We start from the raw sequence: 20,300 nt of genomic DNA on the forward strand, positions 1-20,300 counted from the left end.
CTATAAAAACTAGTCCACCATGGACCACATTGCATACTAGTCCACCTTAGAAGGCATCCTCTGTTAACTACTTGTTACAGAAAGTTAATCATGGTTAGATATTTTAATAACTTAATAACAATACTATATAATTGTGTTCATTCACTCTTAACTACTTATGGGGGAAAATAGCCATATTTGAACATGTAATTAATCATGTGCAACAATCTAAAATGAATGACTTGTAGGATAAAATATTATATAAAAACGTTTTAATTGAATAACTGATTATAAACCACTTATCAAAAAATTTCATTTATTTATTTCTAACAGAAGATTAATGATACTTATACATGTGATTAAGTGTAAAATATGAGTGGAATGAGAGAAGATTCTAGAGTCCAAGATTCCTTGAAGGTGGGTCATGAGTAAAGTAGTGTATTGCCCATTGATTACGCCCAATAGCGTCTAGCGAGGCGAACAAAAAAATGAAGGCACCTCTCTCTTTCAATTATTGTCTCTTCTCTTGTACTCTGTTTATTCACAGCCACATTTGAAGCACGTCTCTCTTCTCTTCTCTTCTCTTATCTATAAAAGAAGAAACAAAGGCACCTCATCCACCAAAACAGAGCTAGTTTAGTTATCTACTCTTTTCTGCATGTTTGTTCTCTCAACGACTCCTCCGCGAAAGAATATTATTCAATATTTTGGTTGGGTTGAATCCCGGGGTTGAAGCGTTGCAGACATCACGGCTATTCTAAGAGTGTCTCGCTCCCTCATTCATGTCCGATCTGTACGACGGAGGACGGGTAGTTGCGTAACTGCCGTTAACCCTTCGCCGCACGGTGGGCGTGGTGCTTTGCCTTCTGAAGGTGGTAGCCCTTCAGACTTGCTCTTCCTCGCTGGTGGTGGTTTCTTCTAGTTTCTTCACTCTTTTCATTACTTTTAGCCTGCATAGTTTTAAATAAGAAAAAAAAAACAGCGACTTTGTGACTAGTTAAGATCACCGTTTCTTCTTCTTCTTCTTCTTCTTCTTCTTCTACTACTACTACTACTACTTTTCGTCCACAAAATGATGCTCAGAATCAAGAGGGTTCCCACTGTCGTTTCCAACTACCAAAAAGACGACGCTGCAGACTCTCCTCGTCCCGTCGGAGGTTGTGGTCGGAATTGCCTCAAAGCTTGTTGCCTTCCAGGTACTTCTTTCTTTCTCCAACTCGTATATGCATGTGCATGTAATGTTCACGGTTGATTTTCTCATCAATAACTCTCTAAAGTTGAGTTGGATCCATTATACATGGCTCTTTTTTTTATAGTGATTTGTGTTTTTTGCTTTGTTAACAGATGCAAAGCTGCCTTTGTATGCTTTCAAGAAGGCTAATGGAAAGGATTTGGCCCTGCATGCATGCGCCGGGGAGCCTCCCCTCACATTCCTCGACTCACTTCTTCTTGGAGAGGTAAATATGGAATTTTGCTCATGGAGAACGGTTAACACCATCTTTTCTTGTTACCCTTTGCGTTAAAGTTTCTAAATTTTACCCTTTCATGGCAGTGGGAAGATCGCATGCAGAGAGGACTTTTTCGCTATGATGTTACCGCCTGTGAAACCAAGGTCTGTTTTCTTTTGTTTTTGTCTTCCTATGCATAGATATATGGATGGTATGATTTCTGAGTTTGATGTGTTTTGTGGTGATTTTGTTGTAGGTGATTCCTGGTGAATATGGTTTCGTTGCCCAGCTTAATGAGGGTCGTCACCTCAAGAAGAGACCAACTGAGTTCCGAGTTGACAAGGTCCTTCAACCCTTTGATGAAAACAAATTCAACTTTACCAAAGTTGGGCAAGAAGAGGTCCTCTTCCAATTTGAAGCTAGCGAGGATGGACAAGTCCAGTTCTTTCCAAATGCTCCAGTTGATGTTGACAATTCTCCCAGCTTTGTTGCCATCAATGTATAGACACTAGCTTTTGTTCTTGTGGGTTCATTGTTAGGCGTTTTATGTGATGACTGATGATGATGTTTGTTTGTTTATCGATTTTCGTAACAGGTCAGTCCTATTGAGTATGGGCATGTTTTGCTGATTCCGCGCATTTTCGAGTGTTTGCCTCAAAGGATTGACCGTGAGAGCTTCCTCCTTGCACTTCACATGGCAGTGGAAGCTGATAATCCATATTTTCGATTGGGTTACAACAGTTTGGGTGCTTTTGCAACCATTAACCATCTTCACTTCCAGGTACTGGATGCTAAATTATACCACTTAATAGTTCATGTTGATGATTCCGTTGTTTAATTCTACAAATCTGATCGCAATTTGGTGATTTTGGCATGAATATATATGCAGGCTTATTATTTGGCTCTGCCCTTCCCAATTGAGAAGGCCCCCACTAAGAAAATTGCAAGTTTAAATGGTGGGGTGAAGATATCTGAACTGTTGAAGTATCCAGTTAGAGGTCTCGTCTTTGAGGGTGGCGATACGCTGGAAGATTTATCAAATGTTGTTTCAGATGCCTGTATATGTCTTCAGAACAACAACATACCTTTCAATGTTCTTATCTCTGACTGTGGAAAGCAAGTCTATCTGTTACCACAGGTAAACTAATTCTTGAAGCAAGTGAATTTGCCTAATCTATTTTCATTAGTTGTGTGGGGGTATTTACCAAATATCTGAACAGTGTTATGCAGAGAAACAAGCTCTTGGAGAAGTGGATGCTGAGCTTCTTGACACCCAAGTGAATCCTGCTGTGTGGGAAATTAGTGGGCACATGGTTCTAAAGAGGAAGAAGGATTATGATGAGGCATCTGAAGGCAATGCTTGGAGGCTTCTTGCAGAGGTGTCCCTCTCTCAAGAGAGGTTTCAAGAAGTCAATGATCTTATTTTTGAAGCCATTGGCTGTGGTGAATTGGAGGATGTCAACGTTGAAAGTGTCAAAGAAGTTGATGCAGTCAGCACAAGCGAACACCCTACTGTGGTGGTAGCTGGTTCACAAGAATGTGTGATTCTACACTAACAAGGCTCTAAAATTATGAACAAATTCAGCAAATCCGTAGTGCTTTAAGAATAATTGCTGAATTGTGTCACCGTTTAAGTCACATAGTATTGTGCTGTGCTTGAGCCTTAAGGTCCTGTGTTGTATGTATTTGCTTTTATCTGCCTTTATGACGCGTTCATGTGAAAGTACGATGTAATAACTGCTCACCTGAGTACTGTTGTTGGTGTTTTGGGGTATGATGTATCATAATGCTTGACTTGACTCTGAGAAATAATAAATTCAGTTATCTGTTTGTCCTTGTAGTAGTTCTTAAGGATGAAATCTTCACTTGCTGTATTTCTGGTTTCCCTTTGTAATAAATGTTTGTATATTAATAAATGTTTTATGTTATGGGTTATAAGAATTTGGCGAGAATCTTTATTGATGTTTTTTCAGTGCCTCTTGGCTGTGCAGTAAGTGTTTGATTGTTTTAGATTTTGATAGAATTGATTATGAATTGTTGATTGTTTTAGATTTTGTTAGAATTAGTTGTGAATAGTTGAATATGATTAAGAATGTGTTGTAGTACAAGAAATGGATTAATGTTGTAAATCATAGAGGCTATCAATAGATTGTTTAATGAGTTGGTCTTCAAATTGATTGCAAGATGCTGTCAAAGTACTACGTTGTTTTAGATTCTGTCATTTAGTTATTTTATGCTGTCGCGTATAAAAAAGAAATCATTAAATGCTTCAAGTTGAGCATAGTCCTCAGACAGTGCAGAGCTTTTTTTTTTATTTTTTACTTTTAATTCATGTTAAGTTTGTTGAGTTTTGGGACAGGGCACATACTCATATCATGTAGGGACATATGCCACCCAAACGCTTTCAGTAATTAATGAAGTATAATGTAGCAATTAATGATATGGTATGCATCTGCCTCAAAAAAACACTCAAGTATTTTAATTTAGACTTCATTACTCGTTGCATCGTCAACAGTATTCAGCACTGGTTCCTGCATCTTGAATATTCGGACAGAATTTCTTCAACACGCACAAACCAAATTCTGGTGATATACTTGTAAAGACTCTAGCGTTCTAAGCCAGTACATAAAGGATACAAATGGGTGATTAAAATTAGAGAGAATACCTTATATCCTATATGATCTATTTATATTATTTCCTTTTTACTTATTTAAGTGATGCCATAGGGAATTTGGGCAATTATTTTAATTATTTTCTTTTAAGCTTTCTAAAGCTTAAAGTTTAAAACTATGTTTTTTCCTCTTAAGATTTTATATTCTTAAAATAAGATAAAATTAATAAGTGTCAAGATTCAGCTGATCACATAAGGTGATACAATGGACTACAAACAGGATTGCGTAAGTAGGACTGCGTAAGCTTGAAGTCTTGAGGCTCCTCAATAGTATTATTAAAACTGATCAGTCTGAATAAGCTTGAAGTGGGTGTTTGGTTTATCAATAGTATTATTAAAACTGTTTGATCGTCGTTACATGTCCTCTGGACAGTTTTATTTTATTTTATTGACTTTGTTTTTTAATCTGTTACTCTTTCTTGCTTTTTATTTTTTTTAAAAATCGGGCAATGCACAGGTTTTTCAATGCTAATAAATCATAAAATAACACGCGGAGATTCATGAGGTGGTTACAATCTTTTTAAAAAGGCATTTCAATTTTCATGTGAATCAGTTCCCTTCAATAACGAAACAGTTCATGGTTTTGTTTTGCATTCATCATCATGTTTTACAATCCTAAATCACGCAACCTTGTTTTGAGGATCAACATACAAATGTTAAGCCTCTCAACTCATTATGCAAAAAGCACAGAGCTAGCTGACAAAGCATTCCTTCTAGTGCATATGTAACCCAAACACATATACAGACAACGTCCACCGCCCATAACATGAGATTATGACCATGGTTGTTATTCATGCAAGAAAAACGTGCCCCTCTGGCTTTGTAAGAAAAGCAATTTACCTTCACATAAACATGAAAATAAATCATATATATATATGGTTCCAAAATGCTACCCTTCAAGCCACTTCCTCAAGATGAGTCTAAGAGCACAATCTTCAGCTCTTGTGACATTGGTGTTGGTGCTGTTGCTGATCAAAATAGAGGGAAATCCGACACCAAAAGAAGTCCATGAGAATGGCACTGATGCCTCATCTTCATCAACATCATTGATGGAGAAAGATGAGAACCAAATCATTGGATGCAGGGGAAGACCACTGATATGTAGCAGAGGAGAGTTTCCACCAAGGTCTATATGCTGTGGAGACCGTTGTGTGGATGTGACTAGAGACAGAGAGAATTGTGGGGTATGTGGGGTTAGGTGCACGTTTAATCGTCAATGCTGCAACCGTTTGTGCTTAAACACAAATGTGAACATTTTCAACTGTGGTAGGTGTGGAAGAGTATGCCCCCTTGGGAGGTTATGTGTATTTGGATTGTGTGCCTTTGAGCAAGCAGTGCCAACGCCAACGCCAGTGTCACCATTACCGCCATCACCGCCGGTGTCACCATCACCGCCAGTATCAGTATCACCATTGTTTCCTCCCGTGCCTCCAGCAAAGTCACCACAGCCACTGGATTACCAACCTGAAATGGGTTAAGTACTGTTGTAATAGATTGTGGATGGGGTCTCATGGTTACCTCTCCCCTGCTTTGAAGTTCGTATCTTTGTCATTCTAAAATAAGTATTTAAGCCTTTATTAAGGTTTTCATGTGCAACTGTTTGTGTCAAGCAGATGTTGGTATGAATTGTATGATGTTGGTTTGATACTTTCTATGTTAGTGGCAAAACATGTTAATTTTATATGAGAAAGAACATTATAACCGAGTAACTTCCGGGTTATTGTTGACTGACAATGGTTGAAGGAACTAAAAGGAGAAGTATTTATTGTGGAGAGAGTGGGTAAAAAAGGTCATAGACAATATAATTTTACATATCCCAATAAAACACTTTATCTTTTTAGTTCCTTAAGCAATTTCTACCAGTTATGCTTTTGTAATTCATGAATGCTCGCACATCTTCAAATTTGAAACTTATTTACATTCAGTAATTGTTATATAAAAATAAAATAAATCATTTATATGAACTACAGACACAATTAGAATAATTATGTATGTATATTCAGTTCAATTCAATTCTGAGTGTTGCACATTCATACAATGGACATGCAACATCTTCATGCTTTAACACAGTTCTCCTCCTTCAGATTTTTTCCTTTTCAGGACATTGGTTATGTGCAAACTGTACTTTCCGCTTACTTGAGCTTGATCTTTGGACTTCTCAGTTTCCACTCATCTCTTTAAGGAGTCTTTGTGATTTCGTTTTTTTAGCTGTTTCCATGTTCTTCCTCAGTAAATTAATCTCTCTAATATAATAATGTTGTCTGTCGATCACCAATCCAAGGAACAGAGAGAATCCTGCCCAATAATTACCATTTTATAGGATTTAAAACTCATGTTCTGCACATAGTAGTATATCAGAAGTGAAAGAGAAATCTATATTCATTGATACTTGTTAGAATTCATTTCTCAATTAAATGCATTGTCCAAGCATGAGTAATGGCAAATATGCTAACAAAAGCGGGTTATAAAGTTGGTTTGGTGGTGAAAGGAGAAGGAAAAAGGGGAGAGAGATAGTGGGTTTGAATCTCTTTACTAATAAAAAATTAACTATTAACAACTAACATTTGTCAATAAAAAAATGTCAAAATATGCTAAAGCTACTTTTAGTTAGCACATATTCAAAATTATAAATGTAGCCTCTTCAAATAATTAATAGAGTACTTTATTGGTGGGCATTTCTCAATTCTGTTTGCCACGAGTCAAGCCTAGAAAAATATTTATTTGTAAACTTCCATAGTGAAATTTTGATGATTTCAACCTTCTTGTTTCAGATAAGTTATGAAACTAAACAGATGCATACACTAGTACACGTGGGGTAAGTAACTTCTCTTTCTATTGTGTGTGTAACAAAATAGTAATGCTGGTATTGTAACTTTGTAAGCAAACAAGGAATGTATTTTTTGAGTAATTACCCAAGAAAGCTGCTTCCAAGAGACGATGTGCCATCAACACCTCATCAGTTGGATTAACTATGCCAGCATCCTTTGAGCGCTTTTGGATTTTGGTTATAGTATACACAGTGGAGCTCAAGACCACACACATAGTTGCTGCCACAGTTTTTGTGACTAAAGGGCCCCTCCCCTGCTTCAAGAGGTCTAGCCCCTTGACCACCAATTTTCGTAATGGATTTGCAAAAGATAATATTAAGATGAATGCTATTTGGATCATCAAAAGTATGAATAAAAGTTGTATCATCTTTGTAGAACTTCTTGAATGTTGATTTCTGTGGTGGAGGTAAGATGAGAGCCTCGATGAAAAATAAACTCTTTATTTTGACTTTGAGTACCATGTGTTTATAAGCTGCTTTTGGAGACTTGTGAGATTAGGCAAAGGATTATGCCATGCTTTCCGTTCCAAGACCGCAGGAGGCACAGAATAACTTTGAACAAGAGGAATCAGTGGCAACACGTTTGATGAGAATAAAACTGAATATGGCCTGCAAGCTTGAGTGATCTCTACCTTCCCAATTCAATAATCAATTACCTCTCTTTTCACTTTTTCTTGAGAATATAAAACCTCGCCTTGATCATCCAAAAACTTTTTTTTCCCTGATTCTTTTGCAATTTACCCAAGCATATTATTATATGCGATATATATACTAGTTTTAGTACCTGTTCAATACAGAGGACGAATGTTGAATCTTGACAATGTTGAAAAGACAAAACTAACAATAGTAGAAATACAATTATTATTTAGAATGATAATGAAACCCCTCTTCATATATTTATGACCATGTATCTCTCGTCAGACCATTTTTCATGTTCCCAGCAAACAACAAACTAATTTGCATGTTGAATTCTATGCATATTTTTTGGATTAAGCTCTTAATTAACAGAAATAAATAAATAAAAGCATTTTTTCCCACGAGAATTATTAACTTATAGAGGCTACATTCGATGTGGCGTATATAAAAACAGGGGAATTCTAGAAGGAATTTAATTACGGCAGTGTATTATTGCCATTTTATATCATCCCCGCTTTCTTGGATCCTATGATAATATGTATCTAAAAATTTTCATCTGCTAAAAAATAGTGTAAGAATATAGTGCCATGAAAAGAAATCGTATTATTACTCCAGGGGCAATCCTTACAGTATAGTTCATAGTCGTTTCATACAATTTTGGAGCCAAAAACTGTGACCCTCTTCATATTAAATGAGAGGAATAGTAGGTAGAAAAAACACAACCATGCTGAATTAATATCGAACGGAAATTGGGATATGATCCTAAAGAGTTTGCTCATTACAGATTATAAATTACGGGCAGCCGCAATTCAAAACCTAAACAAAAGGGTACCCATTATGGTATTTGAATTTTGAGGTTTAATTTACTCCATTTAAAATTAGAGGTTCACTTCATATGTCGAGCAGAAGCCTGCGAGGATCCTCCACAATATCTTTGATGCGTCGCAGAAAGAACACAGCCTCTCTTCCATCAATAATTCTGTGGTCATATGTTAGAGCCACGTACATCAATGGTCTTGGGACAATATTTCCTCCAACAACCGTTGGACGGCTCACTATGGAATGCATACCCAAGATTGCAGACTGCCAAAAACAATAACTGCATGAGTTTTCTTTCTATATAATTCATTTCATATTTTAATGTTCACAATAACTAGCATTATTTAAAAAAAATTATACATATTTAACTAGTAAGGGATAGATCAGAATATTAGGCTTGATATTTAGAATTAAACTGATCCTTCTGTGAAAACAAATTGTATATTGAAGAGTTACTGGTGACAAAAATAATGACCATTTTCATTAAATGATAAACAATGCCTGAACCTACCAAGATAGAAGGAAAGCAATCAATTATTATGTACAATCATATACATACAGAAACAACTTCAAAACATATCGAAGAATGCCTTACAAATTAAAGAAAAAAATATAATGATATATATCTTAGTATAACTTCCAAACCTGAGGAGGGTTGATAATAGGGGTACTCAAAAGGCTTCCATAAACACCACCATTTGATATTGTAAGAGTGCCTCCAGCCATCTCATCAATTGATAAAGTTCCATCATTTGCCTTCTTTGCAAAAGCATTAATCTGCTTTTCTATATCAGCAAAGTTCATGGTATCAGCATTGCGGATAACCGGTACAACAAGGCCCTGGAATGGCGATTGAGGGTCAATATTTGTTCAAATACAACATGCATGTTGATAATTTTCATGGCCATGCAAAAAACTGCAAAATTAGAAAATATATACAAGATCACTAGTAAATTAGCTCCATAGCCATGACAATAGTTGACATAAGTTGATCACAGAGATGGCTAGGTTTCATCAAGACAGTATAATGATTGATTGATTTCTCAAGTAAACAAAGTAAATGAGAAAAGATAAAGGTGGCTGATAAAAACCTTCGAAGTACCAACAGCTATGCTGATATCTATATAATCTCTGTATATAATATCATCACCATCAATGACTGCATTGACAATCGGCTGATGTTGGAGTGCATTAACAGCAGCCTAACATGGAGACCATAAAAAGTGTATGAGGATATCAAAAAGAGAAAACCCAGCTAGTCTATACTTCAGTAATTAGAAAACATACTTTCACAAAGCCAGACATAAGCCCCAATTTGACTCCATGCTTTTCAACAAAAGCATCCTTATAATCAGAACGGAGCTTCATCAAATTAGTCCTATCATTAAGAGCAGACCAATAAGGAAGAGAATGACAATAGTAATCCACTATATAAGGACATGACAGGAAACACAACATCAAGAATTGGCAATTAAACACATGGAATCACTCTTTTTGATTAAGTTTACATAATAACTGAATTACATTCCTCCCCCTCCCCCTCCCCCTCATTTAATCAACAGAATATCCCATGATACTGGTGTTATCACATAGAAACTACTAACACGGTGGCATAATGAAAAATTACATAGATGAGCAAAAAGTTAAGCATAAATCCAAGAAGGGAAAAAAAAGGCTTCAATACATATAAGTCAATCCTTGCCCTATCTTCTTCTAAACAAAAAATTAAGAAATGTAAACCAACTACAGCAAGTAGAAATTGAGAGAATACGTAACAGGTTTGTTGATCTGACAAAGACCAAGAAAAATTAACAGAAATGTAATGACTCTCCAATGTATCATAGCTGTAGTGGACAGAACATGGGTAGAGAACTTCATTAAATTTAGACAACTGTGTTCCATTAGAACCGTCACCAAATAATGTAATAGTGCATTTTATACACACATGGGGTAAAAACATACAGTTTGAGCAATATTAAAATCTTATGCTACAATTTGACAATCAACAAAACTTACATATCAACTTCATTGAAGGTTGTCAGCATAGCAAACGTGTTTTGGGAATCTTTCAGCCGTGTAGCAACTCGTTTCCGAAGCCTTGTCATAGGAACCTTTGATAACAATGGAAGACATTAAAACAACTTTCATGGTTGCTAAATATAATTCAGGTAGGACCAAAAATCACAATGCCTCACTCGTCTTTCTCTTTCTTTAGGAGGAAGCTGGGGCTCGGTGGGAGACTTCAGAATGGCAGGAGGTGCTTTGGGCTTCTCTTTAGCAGGAGCAGTTTCAACTTTGGGAGCTTTCTTCTCCTCGCTAACCTTTTGGGTTGGCTGAGGAGCACCTTTCTCAGATGTAGTCTCAGATGGGGCAACGTGAGTTGCATCAGCAGACCTTGAAATGATTGCTATCTTGTTACCTGGCTCAACAGTATCACCTTCGTTGGCTAGAAGCTGCAAATCATTAAATAGATCACACAAGCCAAATTTAATAAAAGAGAAACGAGAAAGAAGAGAGTAACAATTTCTATCATTTCAGGGTGGTTTGGGGAGAGTAAAAACAATTTAAATCTATGAAACTACCTTTAGAATCACGCCTGACTCAGGACTTGAAACATCAATTGTCACCTAATTAAGGAATAAAAACAAAATACAGCATTAATTATTTGGAAATCAAGAAAATTAAATGTTTATAACCATCAAAATCCTTCACAAAAATTGGCATGTTGCTTCGACATAGCACCTTGTCTGTTTCAATTTGAGCAATTGGCTCATCAGCATTAACCCTGTCACCAGGTCCTGCTCCCATATAACAAATCAAAACACGACAGTCAGTCACCAATAATTCATAAATTAACAATTCAAATAGAAAACAACAAAAAAATATACAGGATAACATACTCTTCAAAAATTGTGCCAGAGTTCCATCAGAGATAGATTCAGCCAAAGGAGGAACCACAACATCAACCGTATCTCCTTTATCACAAATATAAATAACATTAGCAATCGAAAGCCAAAATAAAACAGGTTAATTAAACAACGTAAATTCCAGATAAATGAATGGTACATTAATAGACACATCAATAGGGTAATAAGGCAATAGTGTCACATCAATAGCTCACCACTTTCTGAAGAAAATAGACGCCCCAAAGTTTGAACGGTTGCCTCTGGATGAATGACCACCCTACAGAGCAATAAGGCAATATCAGAACAGCATCACTGTGGATAAGAAATTGTAACTATTTTCCATTCCATCTGATCATTAATTAATGATTTGTCATTATTGCACCCCTGAAACTCCATGTGAAAAGATCATCAACAGAAGAGCACCAAAATTCTTAACCAAAGGCACCCTTACAATCTATCCTATTTCTGAGCCAAACTTTTTTACATAAATTAAATAGAATCCTAAAGCAATGCTTAGGACTATTAAATGGTGCCACAAACCTCATAGGCTTTGAATTAATCCAGCTTCCTGCAACAACAACAAAATTTATGATTTAAATTGCAAAATTGCAGAAATCATTCAAGCAATTAAGTCAACAGCATCTAAAATATTTAAAATAAAATGTACCCAAAATTACCAAGGGTTATATGACTGAAGTTTCGGACAAATCCACATCCGCCTGAAGGAAATGCAATCTGTTAAACATAATAAAACAATATTTGTAAGAAACTTCAAAGGATACAAATAACATATAAATTCCAAAATCTAACCCTCTATAACAAAGACCATAAGTAACAGTGGGGAAAAAATAATGAGGTCATCACCCGTATGTAGGATACAGTATCTCAAAACAATAAATGAAAAAATCACAAGTGCTAATTATTACTTACAAGAAATATTTTTTAGAGAAGAGAGTGCAAAAAAATAAAAATAGATAATAAGATTGTCCCAAGAAATTTACATTGTGTAGTCTGTACACAAAGCAGGCAGTCTATACATCAATTAGTAATTGCCATACTTTGCTGATATAATTGAGTAAAAAAAGTAAAACCTTACTTTATCACATTGAATTTGAACAACCATATGTTAATCCAATCACATTTTGAACAAGATTCAAACAACACACAAGAGAAAAAAGGTCATAAACAGAAATGACGATGACCAATTACTTTTCAAACTGTTGAAAAATCCAGAAGCCATAGATGTAGGAAATAGTATCAACGTCAAAAAAGAAAAAGTTAGAAAATGAAATGCACCAGAATAGGAACTTGTCACCAAGGACAAACCAGATGAGCATCAGAGTCTTTTCATGAAAGAAATTTTATCAAAAACAATTACAACAATTAAGCAAGATTAGGAATTTGCCACCAAGGATGCGACCCAATATTTTCACATTCTATTTGTCCAGGTAGTACATTTAACACGTATCCCGAAGGGCTAATATGTTTTAGTTTCTATAAATATAATTCGCTCTTACACCCTCAAAATAAAATAGTCTCCTTTGGGCGGTCCCTTGTTAATGGAAATAGGAACCACATGTGACATGTCCATAAATGAGCGACAAAACAAACGATTTTATTTTGAAGGACAAAAAGTGAGCACTGCCTTATTTGCAGATACTAATAACATAACCCTATCGCAGACATAACAGTTGAGTAACCATCAGTATTAACAGTTGAGAACCGATAACCATCAGTATCTTATATGAAGAAAAAACATATCAACAGAGTATATGCAGAAAATAAAAACAAACACCTCTTTTCCCGCAATGGAAGAAGCTCTAGCAGAAACTGATGGGCCAGACCGAATGTTCTGAACTGACTGACCAAGCAACTGAAACAAATGCAGAACAGGCATCAAACATCACTTGAACTTAAACTTCAATCCGTGGATTAACACAAACACATTCAAATTGAAAATTCATGATGATTCATAAGCGTTTAGAAAAGACCGAGCTCTCACCCAAGGAGACGGGCTGCCAGAAGCAACCCTTCGCCTTACGACACCAAACATGATTACGCTGTCAGAAATCTCTTCTTCGTCCTTCGGACTTCAAACCTAATTTGACAAATAACAAATTCAACCAACAAAACCATAAAAATAATCGGACTGAACGGAAAATGCTTGCATAGATAACGTCTCGGATTCATTACGTTTCAAAACAAGAATTTTAAAAACAACAACAATACACCTATTGCAATGTATTTTCCCGATTCAACCGTTCTAGATGCAGATTTGCGAAATTGCGCTGCGAAAAAAATAGAAAAGCTATTTCTCGGGAAAAAGAGACTAACCTGAACGCCAAACGCAGATCGAAAGGTAGGGTTGACGATGGAACGGAGACAAAGGAGATCGCCGCCTACAGAGTTATGAAGAACAATAGTATTATATTCGCTCTCTATAATTGCATTTCTTATGTCTAATTTCCCTATCTTTATTGAAAATACTATTTTCCACGTCAAATATCGCGTGTTTCAAATTTTAAATATTATTATTTTTCTTCCTCACCTTTGGAAAAAAATAATATTATATTATACTTTCTTGATTAATTTAGATTTCTCTGATTTAATTGTTAAAATGCATTTTTATCAATCAAATCAATTTATGATATTTTCGAAATGAGTAGTTTCAATGTCTGAATCTTTGTATTTTAATTCATATCTTTTTACTGATAAAATAATCTATTGCTAATTAAATAAATCAAAGCTTTCTTCATTTTTTTATTTAAAATTTGTATTTTTCTTATATTTTCAATCAATCTTGGAATGTTCTAGTTATTTGTCAGAGTATTTGTATAGATAAAAAAAATGAGCTATACAAAGTTAAATTTTATTTTAATAATAATTTTAAAAATAAAACTAATCCATCTGACTTTTTGGATTGAAAAATCCATTAGCGGATTGTTTCGAATGTATCCAAATCCAAAAAAACTAATAATCAATAAACTTACATGAAAAAAAAAATAAAAAGTTACTAACTTACTATTAAATTAATAAATTTGTGATTTGATTATTGAAACTTTATTTTGAATGTTGAAGAATACTTATATCATTCATCTCATAATTATTTCAAATCAAACATATTTAATTGTGGAATTCTTAAGTTATAAATTATTGAAAAATAGATGTATTTTATCAGTATAAGTAGTATTAATTAATTTATTTAAATCATTCTTAATTATATATTTAATCTATCTCATTCCAACATATATTCAATTCATTTATGTATCCCTCTCATTGGAAGCTTGTCACGAGTCGTTCCTTGCTTGTCACCAGTGATTACTCCTTGCCCTTGTTAGTGTCTAGGATGTCATAGCTTGAACCATCCAACCTCTTATTAGAGAACGAAAGATTGAAGAAAATGGAAGAAGTTAGAAGCTATTCATCTTATCAAATCATTCCATAAATTTTTGGAGGAGTAAGGACCTAAAGTCACTTTAGAAAAAATTGAAGCTATAAGTCTATAACATTGCTTTCAAAAGTATAACAAAAAAATATAGATGAAGTACCAACTTATGAATTGTGGGTCATAGCTATGCAAGAAGAATTTGATTGAAATTTAAGTCTAAACATTGATCTCATCACTTGAAAATTAACTTGTTGCTAGGCAAAACCAATTTATCATCTACCTATGATCGTTCCCTATAACAACTTTGACACTGTAGAGTCACAAAGTAACCTTGGATATCCATAGTGGTCTCAGTGTTGTCTCTTTCATCCCTTTTGTTCTTAGGATTTGGTAACATTTGTGCCAATAGATAGTAATTGTTGCTTGAATGTTTTTTTGTTGATAATAGTGTTGGTACAGAGTAGTTCTTGTTGAAAGCAGAGATTAATTTTTGTTGGAGACTATGAGCGCATACAAAATGAGTATTCTCCTCCCTATAATATTTATTTCATACCTAAGGCCCAACCAAAATTCGAACCTAAATCATTTAGTTAAGAGACAAATAATTATTACTTATGTTAACTGTTATTCAACTTGAAACTTCTTTTGTTGATCCTTTTGTTTAGTGTACCACTCTAAGGAAGTCTTTTAACAACAATGAGTTACATATTAGACTTCAATTTGTTGTCTTTGTTTGATATATGGTAGACTTAATAATAATAATGGTGGTTTTTTAGTCATTACCAATTTACTATGTTAAAGATACTTATTTTAAATAGGTGTGTTTAGTGATAGTTAAAAAATGTTAGTCATAATATTATTTAACAACTATATGACAGGAAGCAAAATTGGAAATATTTTTAAAAGTTGAGGGTAAAATGCACCAAAATACTATTGGAGGCAAAATTTGCTAAAATATAAAAGTTGAGAATAAAAATTACAATTAAACCTTAAAGTTAATCATGATTTATATTTGACAAGATTAATGTAAGGCTCATCTTTTTTTAAATTAAGAAGTGCTTTTAAAAAATGTGATTTTTCAAGAGGGAGGTAGGACTTGCATATTAAAAAAATAGTAAAATGTAAACAAATATATTTTCAAAAGTAATTTAAACAAACACACCAAAAATCTCAAAACTACTTATTTTATTTAAAAATCATAAGAGTCTTATGATATTAAAAAATATATAACTTTCAATAAATTATTTTTTTACGATGAATTTTATATGATTTTTAGTAGATTTTTCTAGACTTTATTTCTTATTTTTCTTATATGTTGTTAGACTTTTCTTTCTTTCATCACATTTCATTCTCTTTTCATTGAAGACAACATATATACATTTGTAACTTTATTCACAAAGAATGTTATTGTTTTAATGAATTTCCAATTGAACCAATAGATGAATCTTCATGTTCAGCATTTAACAAATAATGAAGATCATAATTTTGAAGCTAAATATTGTTCAAACCAAAGAGCCGGAAGGAGAGTATGCTAATGCATAAATGGCTAGTACAAGAAGACATAAACCTAGAATTAATGAATTTTAAAAAATAAAAATGATTACCATGAAAGAAAAAAACAATTTTTTTAAAGAATTTGTCCATAAAAAGTCTTTTTTTTTCGTGAGATATAAGATCCTTCTAAATCTTTTAAATTCTTACTATATAAATCAATTAAAACTCAAACTATAAATTTTTATCACAAGTCTTTTTAAAAAAAAAAATATTAAGTAATAACGTTACATTCCTGCCTAATCTTTTAAATTCTATAAGATTTTTTATATCAAAATAATTTTTTAAAATCTCACTCCAATACTCCTAAAGAGTAAAAAAGAGACACTCGGTATTTCTATATTTTTTAGATAATAAAACAAAATATCAGAAAAATGGAGATTAAATAAAAGTGCGCGCAGTCATCGAATTAATTTTATATGTAATTAACGGGATAGTTCTTTCATATGCATTTAAAATATAATAACGATAGTGTATAATGTTATTTAAAGACCATACTAGTCTAGAAAATATGAAGACAAATAGACATCACCATTATAATAATTATAATCTTTCAAAAATCTTAGCTGAATTATATTTTCCAAGATTTAGTTACCCAAAAAAATTGTAATTAAATTAATCCCCAAATATTTAATTAGTCCCTTCCAAATAATATTATTAACACTTCAATCATCCATAAAGACAAAAATGTTAAGATTTTAAAATTTATTTTAAAGATTTAATCTGTGACTAAATTAAACTTTAGATTTCCTTTTTCACTTCTTTAATCCTATATAATGACCATGGTGACACTTTAGATATTTGGACCACTACTTTAATGACACTTTTCTATGAAACACTAATAGTGTAAGATTACTTGTGTTTGTTTCATCAAAACTGTAAAATACATTGTGTTGAGTTGATATCATGAGGTAGAGAAGTTGGCTGAAGGTTTGATCAGGGGGGAACACCTCTTCTTCTTCTCAAAACCCTATTCCGGCTTTTATTAAAACACCGTCTGCACACCTTTACGTGATCCAAAGAACCACTTGAACTTTGTTTAGGACCATTCACCCGTGCAGCGCTGACTGCATTAGAAACTGTCTTGTTTACTGAAAGCATCACTATGAGTAACCAGTGAGATAGATAGCAAAAAACATCTTTCTTACCATACTTAAATATATTTTTCATACACCTAATATATATATTTTTTTCAGTTTATTACCTAAATATTTTTTTTATTTTACTATAGGATACTTTCAAAATTTTACTTTTAATACTTACCTTTAATGTAAGTTCGTTGAATGTTAAATAATAACATATTAATTTATCATATTATCACTTAATCACTTAAGTAATAATAATAATAATAATACGATATTCTGTCAGTGATATTAACTCTGATCTCAGGTGTAACTCTTTCTAGAAAATTGATTCGAATTCATGCAAAGAAAGACGAAGTATTCTTTTTGGAGGGGGAAATAAAGTAGTGTTACCTTATAGATAACGAGGCAGGTTAATTAATCTGACATCTTTACTAATATAGATGTATGTTGATGTTTTCTTTTATGAAAGGAGATGTCTGTTGATGTTGATGTTGGTGTGCACAAACATGGAGAATATTTTAATGTATATAGATTCTCATAGGCCATAGCTTCCCAAATAATTGGTCAGTAAAATGTAGATTTATACTTTATTGGGAGGAGAAACAATATTGTTGTTATTTCAGGTGGAATGTTGAAAACATTGTGATAAGCACATCTTAGTCCAATGATCACAACTGCTCTTGGGGAGGAATGCCGAATGTCATGATAAAAACCAAGACATTGAGAGAATGTGATGGTTTTTTTTTATTAGGTTTAAATTTATATTCTAATGTTGGAGTCTTAACAGTTGATATATAAGTGAGAATAATGAGTTAAGCTATTTGAGTTTTGAAAATGTACTTTTCTCCAAAATTTGTCTAAAAAAACACATCATTTTGAATATATACATTTGATTAAAAAAATTGTTTTTAATTCAATTTTCATGTTCACTAATAATTTAAAAGTATTGTATTGTTTTAATATATTTAATGATTATGCATAAAATAATTTTATATTATCATTTAATCATAAATTAAAATATATACAAGATAATTTGTGTAAATTGATTTATATTATAGGTGTACATCATTTTTTTCACTTGTGTTGACTTAAAAAATATATAGGTAATATTGTAAGGATAAAAGAAATATTTTTTAAAAATCTTTCATTTTTCCCATCAAACATTAATTTTTATAAAGAGATATGTATAAAGTTTAATTAACTTGATTTAACCCATGCGTAAGTTATTATAAGCTCTTTATTATTTTTCTTTAATTTCTACTTACAAACAAAATTAACCAAACTAGTGTTATTCAAAATTGTTGGAGTTTCCCATAATTTGGCTACGTGCCACTAACGCTTATTCGTTCATTTTTAATAGGCTCGAAATAATAATAAACTAGAGCATATATAAACCTGTCTAGAACATATGAACAAAAATGGGACCCTTCAGAAAGGATGACATGTTTGCTAAAATATCTCCACACACCCTGAAACATAAGCTTATCCCAATATCCCAAACACCAACACACAGGGAACAATATGGGGTGCCTCCACCTCCAACCTTCACTGCTTCCTTTTCCTTTGCATGCAAAATTCAAACCGCAGTTACATCATATGAGGCACACCACCAAACTATTTTGGCTTACTACTCACCAACCTCCACGTGGCCAGCACTTACCTTCAGCAAGTCCACTAAGTACCAAGGCACTTCCACATTTAGTGGTTGTTGCCCCAGCCCAATCCGGTGACTTGTCCACCTTGCTCCCAATAAGGTCCAATCTCTTTCTTTCCCCTTTTTGCAGTGATCGGAGAAAAGTTACTTACTAATATTATAATGTCTAGCACATAGCTAAAATTCATTAAAAATTAATATATATTTTTTAAGTCTGACTTCTTATTCAATAAATTTGGGAGTTAGAAAAGAGGGTATACTAAAAAAAAACTGTATTGCTAGCACCCCTCTTGTTTATTTGATATTTCATGATTATTATAATTGAATTTGACACTAGGCTCAGGCTATATAACAACCTTTTACTCCAAAATGGAGTTTAGTGTGATCTTTAAAGTCTAGAAGTTAACTCAAGATTTCTTTATGTATTGCAGTGCAGTGCTTCTATCGGCATACTTCATAGCAAATTTTGTCGTGCCAGGTTTCTTTACCAACTCTTTCGGATATGATAAGTCATCAAACGAAGAGCAGAAGGTTGACGATGTAAATGCAATAGAAGATGAATAGATAGTCAAGGAAGGTCACGAAGGAAGAAACAGGACTACGTAAACGTGAGAACTGAGCTCATGATGGTTGAAGCGCTACTGCATGGGTCTTTTGTATCTTTAGTTCGCATTTAGATTATAATAAAAACATCCAAGTGTCATTTCTGTTGCTCATTAGTATTAGGTATTCTAGACTTGGTAGCGATTACAATCTCATGAAACCAAATTGTTCCTGCCCTTGACTCAAGTGGGGTTACTACTACCCCAAAAAAAAATGTTAGTTAACCTCTTGTGAGTATAGTCTTTATTTAACAAAAGATTAATAGATTATTGTTTGATATTTAATAATACGAGTTCTTTGTACTAAAGAAATTTGCCATCAATGATTATGTTTATGTTAATGTTAGTATAGAAATACTTGCAAGTGCATCATGATCATACCATTAACGTAAAGAGTTGTATTATTCATGAAACATTTGTTATGACAATATTTTCCCCCTTATTTTCTCTTCCCTTCCTAACTCTTTTCCAACAATATTCATGTCCAAATACAATTTCTCAAACATAAATTCACTGTGTTAATATATGAATTTCTGTCAGACAGTGACTAAACTACCCAAAAGCAAGCATTACTATTTTTTTTTTTTTTTATCATTACAAGCATTATTATTTTATATCTATTAGGATATATTTTTTTAATGTTTTATTATTATTATTATTATTAATTTTTACCGAGAACTTATGTCAACCATGACCGAATTCCTACAGAGTTGCAAGCTTGAGGAGTATCTCAA

The 20,300-nt window shown here is 33.3% G+C and overlaps 5 protein-coding genes across 6 annotated transcripts; 3 read left to right on the top strand and 2 right to left on the bottom strand.

Moving 5' to 3' along the window:
• The first annotated feature begins 527 nt into the window (after window positions 1-527).
• LOC114383348 (GDP-L-galactose phosphorylase 1-like) lies at window positions 528-3,362 on the top strand. The gene is made up of 7 exons (XM_028343008.1): window positions 528-1,175; window positions 1,324-1,436; window positions 1,532-1,591; window positions 1,684-1,926; window positions 2,023-2,208; window positions 2,317-2,565; window positions 2,648-3,362. Exons 1-7 carry the CDS (start codon window positions 1,052-1,054, stop codon window positions 2,981-2,983), a joined length of 1,311 nt encoding a protein of 436 aa, XP_028198809.1. The 5' UTR covers window positions 528-1,051; the 3' UTR covers window positions 2,984-3,362.
• Window positions 3,363-4,977: 1,615 nt separating this feature from the next.
• LOC114384875 (stigma-specific STIG1-like protein 1) lies at window positions 4,978-5,807 on the top strand. The gene has a single exon (XM_028344694.1). The coding sequence runs from the start codon at window positions 5,013-5,015 to the stop codon at window positions 5,574-5,576; it is 564 nt and encodes a 187-aa protein (XP_028200495.1). The 5' UTR covers window positions 4,978-5,012; the 3' UTR covers window positions 5,577-5,807.
• Window positions 5,808-5,995: 188 nt separating this feature from the next.
• On the bottom strand, window positions 5,996-7,729 carry LOC114384876. The gene is made up of 2 exons (XM_028344696.1): window positions 7,011-7,729; window positions 5,996-6,393 (listed from the first exon to the last, which is right to left on the bottom strand). Exons 1-2 carry the CDS (start codon window positions 7,291-7,293, stop codon window positions 6,257-6,259), a joined length of 420 nt encoding a protein of 139 aa, XP_028200497.1. The 5' UTR covers window positions 7,294-7,729; the 3' UTR covers window positions 5,996-6,256.
• Window positions 7,730-8,141: 412 nt separating this feature from the next.
• On the bottom strand, window positions 8,142-13,749 carry LOC114384874 (dihydrolipoyllysine-residue succinyltransferase component of 2-oxoglutarate dehydrogenase complex 2, mitochondrial-like). Of its 2 annotated transcripts, none has more exons than XM_028344693.1 (15): window positions 13,621-13,749; window positions 13,289-13,384; window positions 13,091-13,159; window positions 11,964-12,021; window positions 11,827-11,854; window positions 11,502-11,563; window positions 11,281-11,355; window positions 11,123-11,178; window positions 10,963-11,007; window positions 10,576-10,833; window positions 10,397-10,491; window positions 9,668-9,758; window positions 9,472-9,582; window positions 9,026-9,220; window positions 8,142-8,644 (listed from the first exon to the last, which is right to left on the bottom strand). In XM_028344693.1, the coding sequence occupies exons 2-15, from the start codon at window positions 13,337-13,339 to the stop codon at window positions 8,453-8,455; spliced, it is 1,386 nt and encodes a 461-aa protein (XP_028200494.1). In that variant the 5' UTR covers window positions 13,340-13,384; window positions 13,621-13,749; the 3' UTR covers window positions 8,142-8,452. The 2 variants fall into 2 exon arrangements, with proteins under 2 accessions (XP_028200494.1, XP_028200493.1); XM_028344692.1 differs by having other exon boundaries at window positions 13,082-13,159.
• A 5,013-nt stretch (window positions 13,750-18,762) lies between these two features.
• Window positions 18,763-19,915, top strand: LOC114384878. The gene is made up of 2 exons (XM_028344700.1): window positions 18,763-19,064; window positions 19,396-19,915. Exons 1-2 carry the CDS (start codon window positions 18,832-18,834, stop codon window positions 19,526-19,528), a joined length of 366 nt encoding a protein of 121 aa, XP_028200501.1. The 5' UTR covers window positions 18,763-18,831; the 3' UTR covers window positions 19,529-19,915.
• The last annotated feature ends 385 nt before the right edge of the window (window positions 19,916-20,300 follow it).

This window comes from Glycine soja, chromosome 14 (genome assembly GCF_004193775.1).
Source record: "Glycine soja cultivar W05 chromosome 14, ASM419377v2, whole genome shotgun sequence".
Taxonomy (NCBI): Eukaryota; Viridiplantae; Streptophyta; class Magnoliopsida; order Fabales; family Fabaceae; genus Glycine; species Glycine soja.

What these genes read in the sequence shown, in the direction of transcription:
- LOC114383348 (XM_028343008.1), top strand. Translation starts at nt 1,052, where the DNA reads ATGATGCTCAGAATCAAGAGGGTTCCCACTGTCGTTTCCAACTACCAA. An exon ending in ACTCACTTCTTCTTGGAGAG is followed by an intron (nt 1,437 to 1,531) that starts GTAAATATGGAA and finishes CTTTCATGGCAG; the next exon opens with TGGGAAGATCGCATGCAGAG. An exon ending in TTAACCATCTTCACTTCCAG is followed by an intron (nt 2,209 to 2,316) that starts GTACTGGATGCT and finishes ATATATATGCAG; the next exon opens with GCTTATTATTTGGCTCTGCC.
- LOC114384875 (XM_028344694.1), top strand. Translation starts at nt 5,013, where the DNA reads ATGAGTCTAAGAGCACAATCTTCAGCTCTTGTGACATTGGTGTTGGTG.
- LOC114384876 (XM_028344696.1), bottom strand. Translation starts at nt 7,293, where the DNA reads ATGATACAACTTTTATTCATACTTTTGATGATCCAAATAGCATTCATC. An exon ending in CTTGGAAGCAGCTTTCTTGG is followed by an intron (nt 6,394 to 7,010) that starts GTAATTACTCAA and finishes ATTATTGGGCAG; the next exon opens with GATTCTCTCTGTTCCTTGGA.
- LOC114384874 (XM_028344692.1), bottom strand. Translation starts at nt 13,339, where the DNA reads ATGTTTGGTGTCGTAAGGCGAAGGGTTGCTTCTGGCAGCCCGTCTCCT. An exon ending in TCTATTTTCTTCAGAAAGTG is followed by an intron (nt 11,356 to 11,501) that starts GTGAGCTATTGA and finishes TTTGTGATAAAG; the next exon opens with GAGATACGGTTGATGTTGTG. An exon ending in CTAAAGAAAGAGAAAGACGA is followed by an intron (nt 10,492 to 10,575) that starts GTGAGGCATTGT and finishes TTGTTATCAAAG; the next exon opens with GTTCCTATGACAAGGCTTCG.
- LOC114384878 (XM_028344700.1), top strand. Translation starts at nt 18,832, where the DNA reads ATGGGGTGCCTCCACCTCCAACCTTCACTGCTTCCTTTTCCTTTGCAT. An exon ending in TCCACCTTGCTCCCAATAAG is followed by an intron (nt 19,065 to 19,395) that starts GTCCAATCTCTT and finishes TATGTATTGCAG; the next exon opens with TGCAGTGCTTCTATCGGCAT.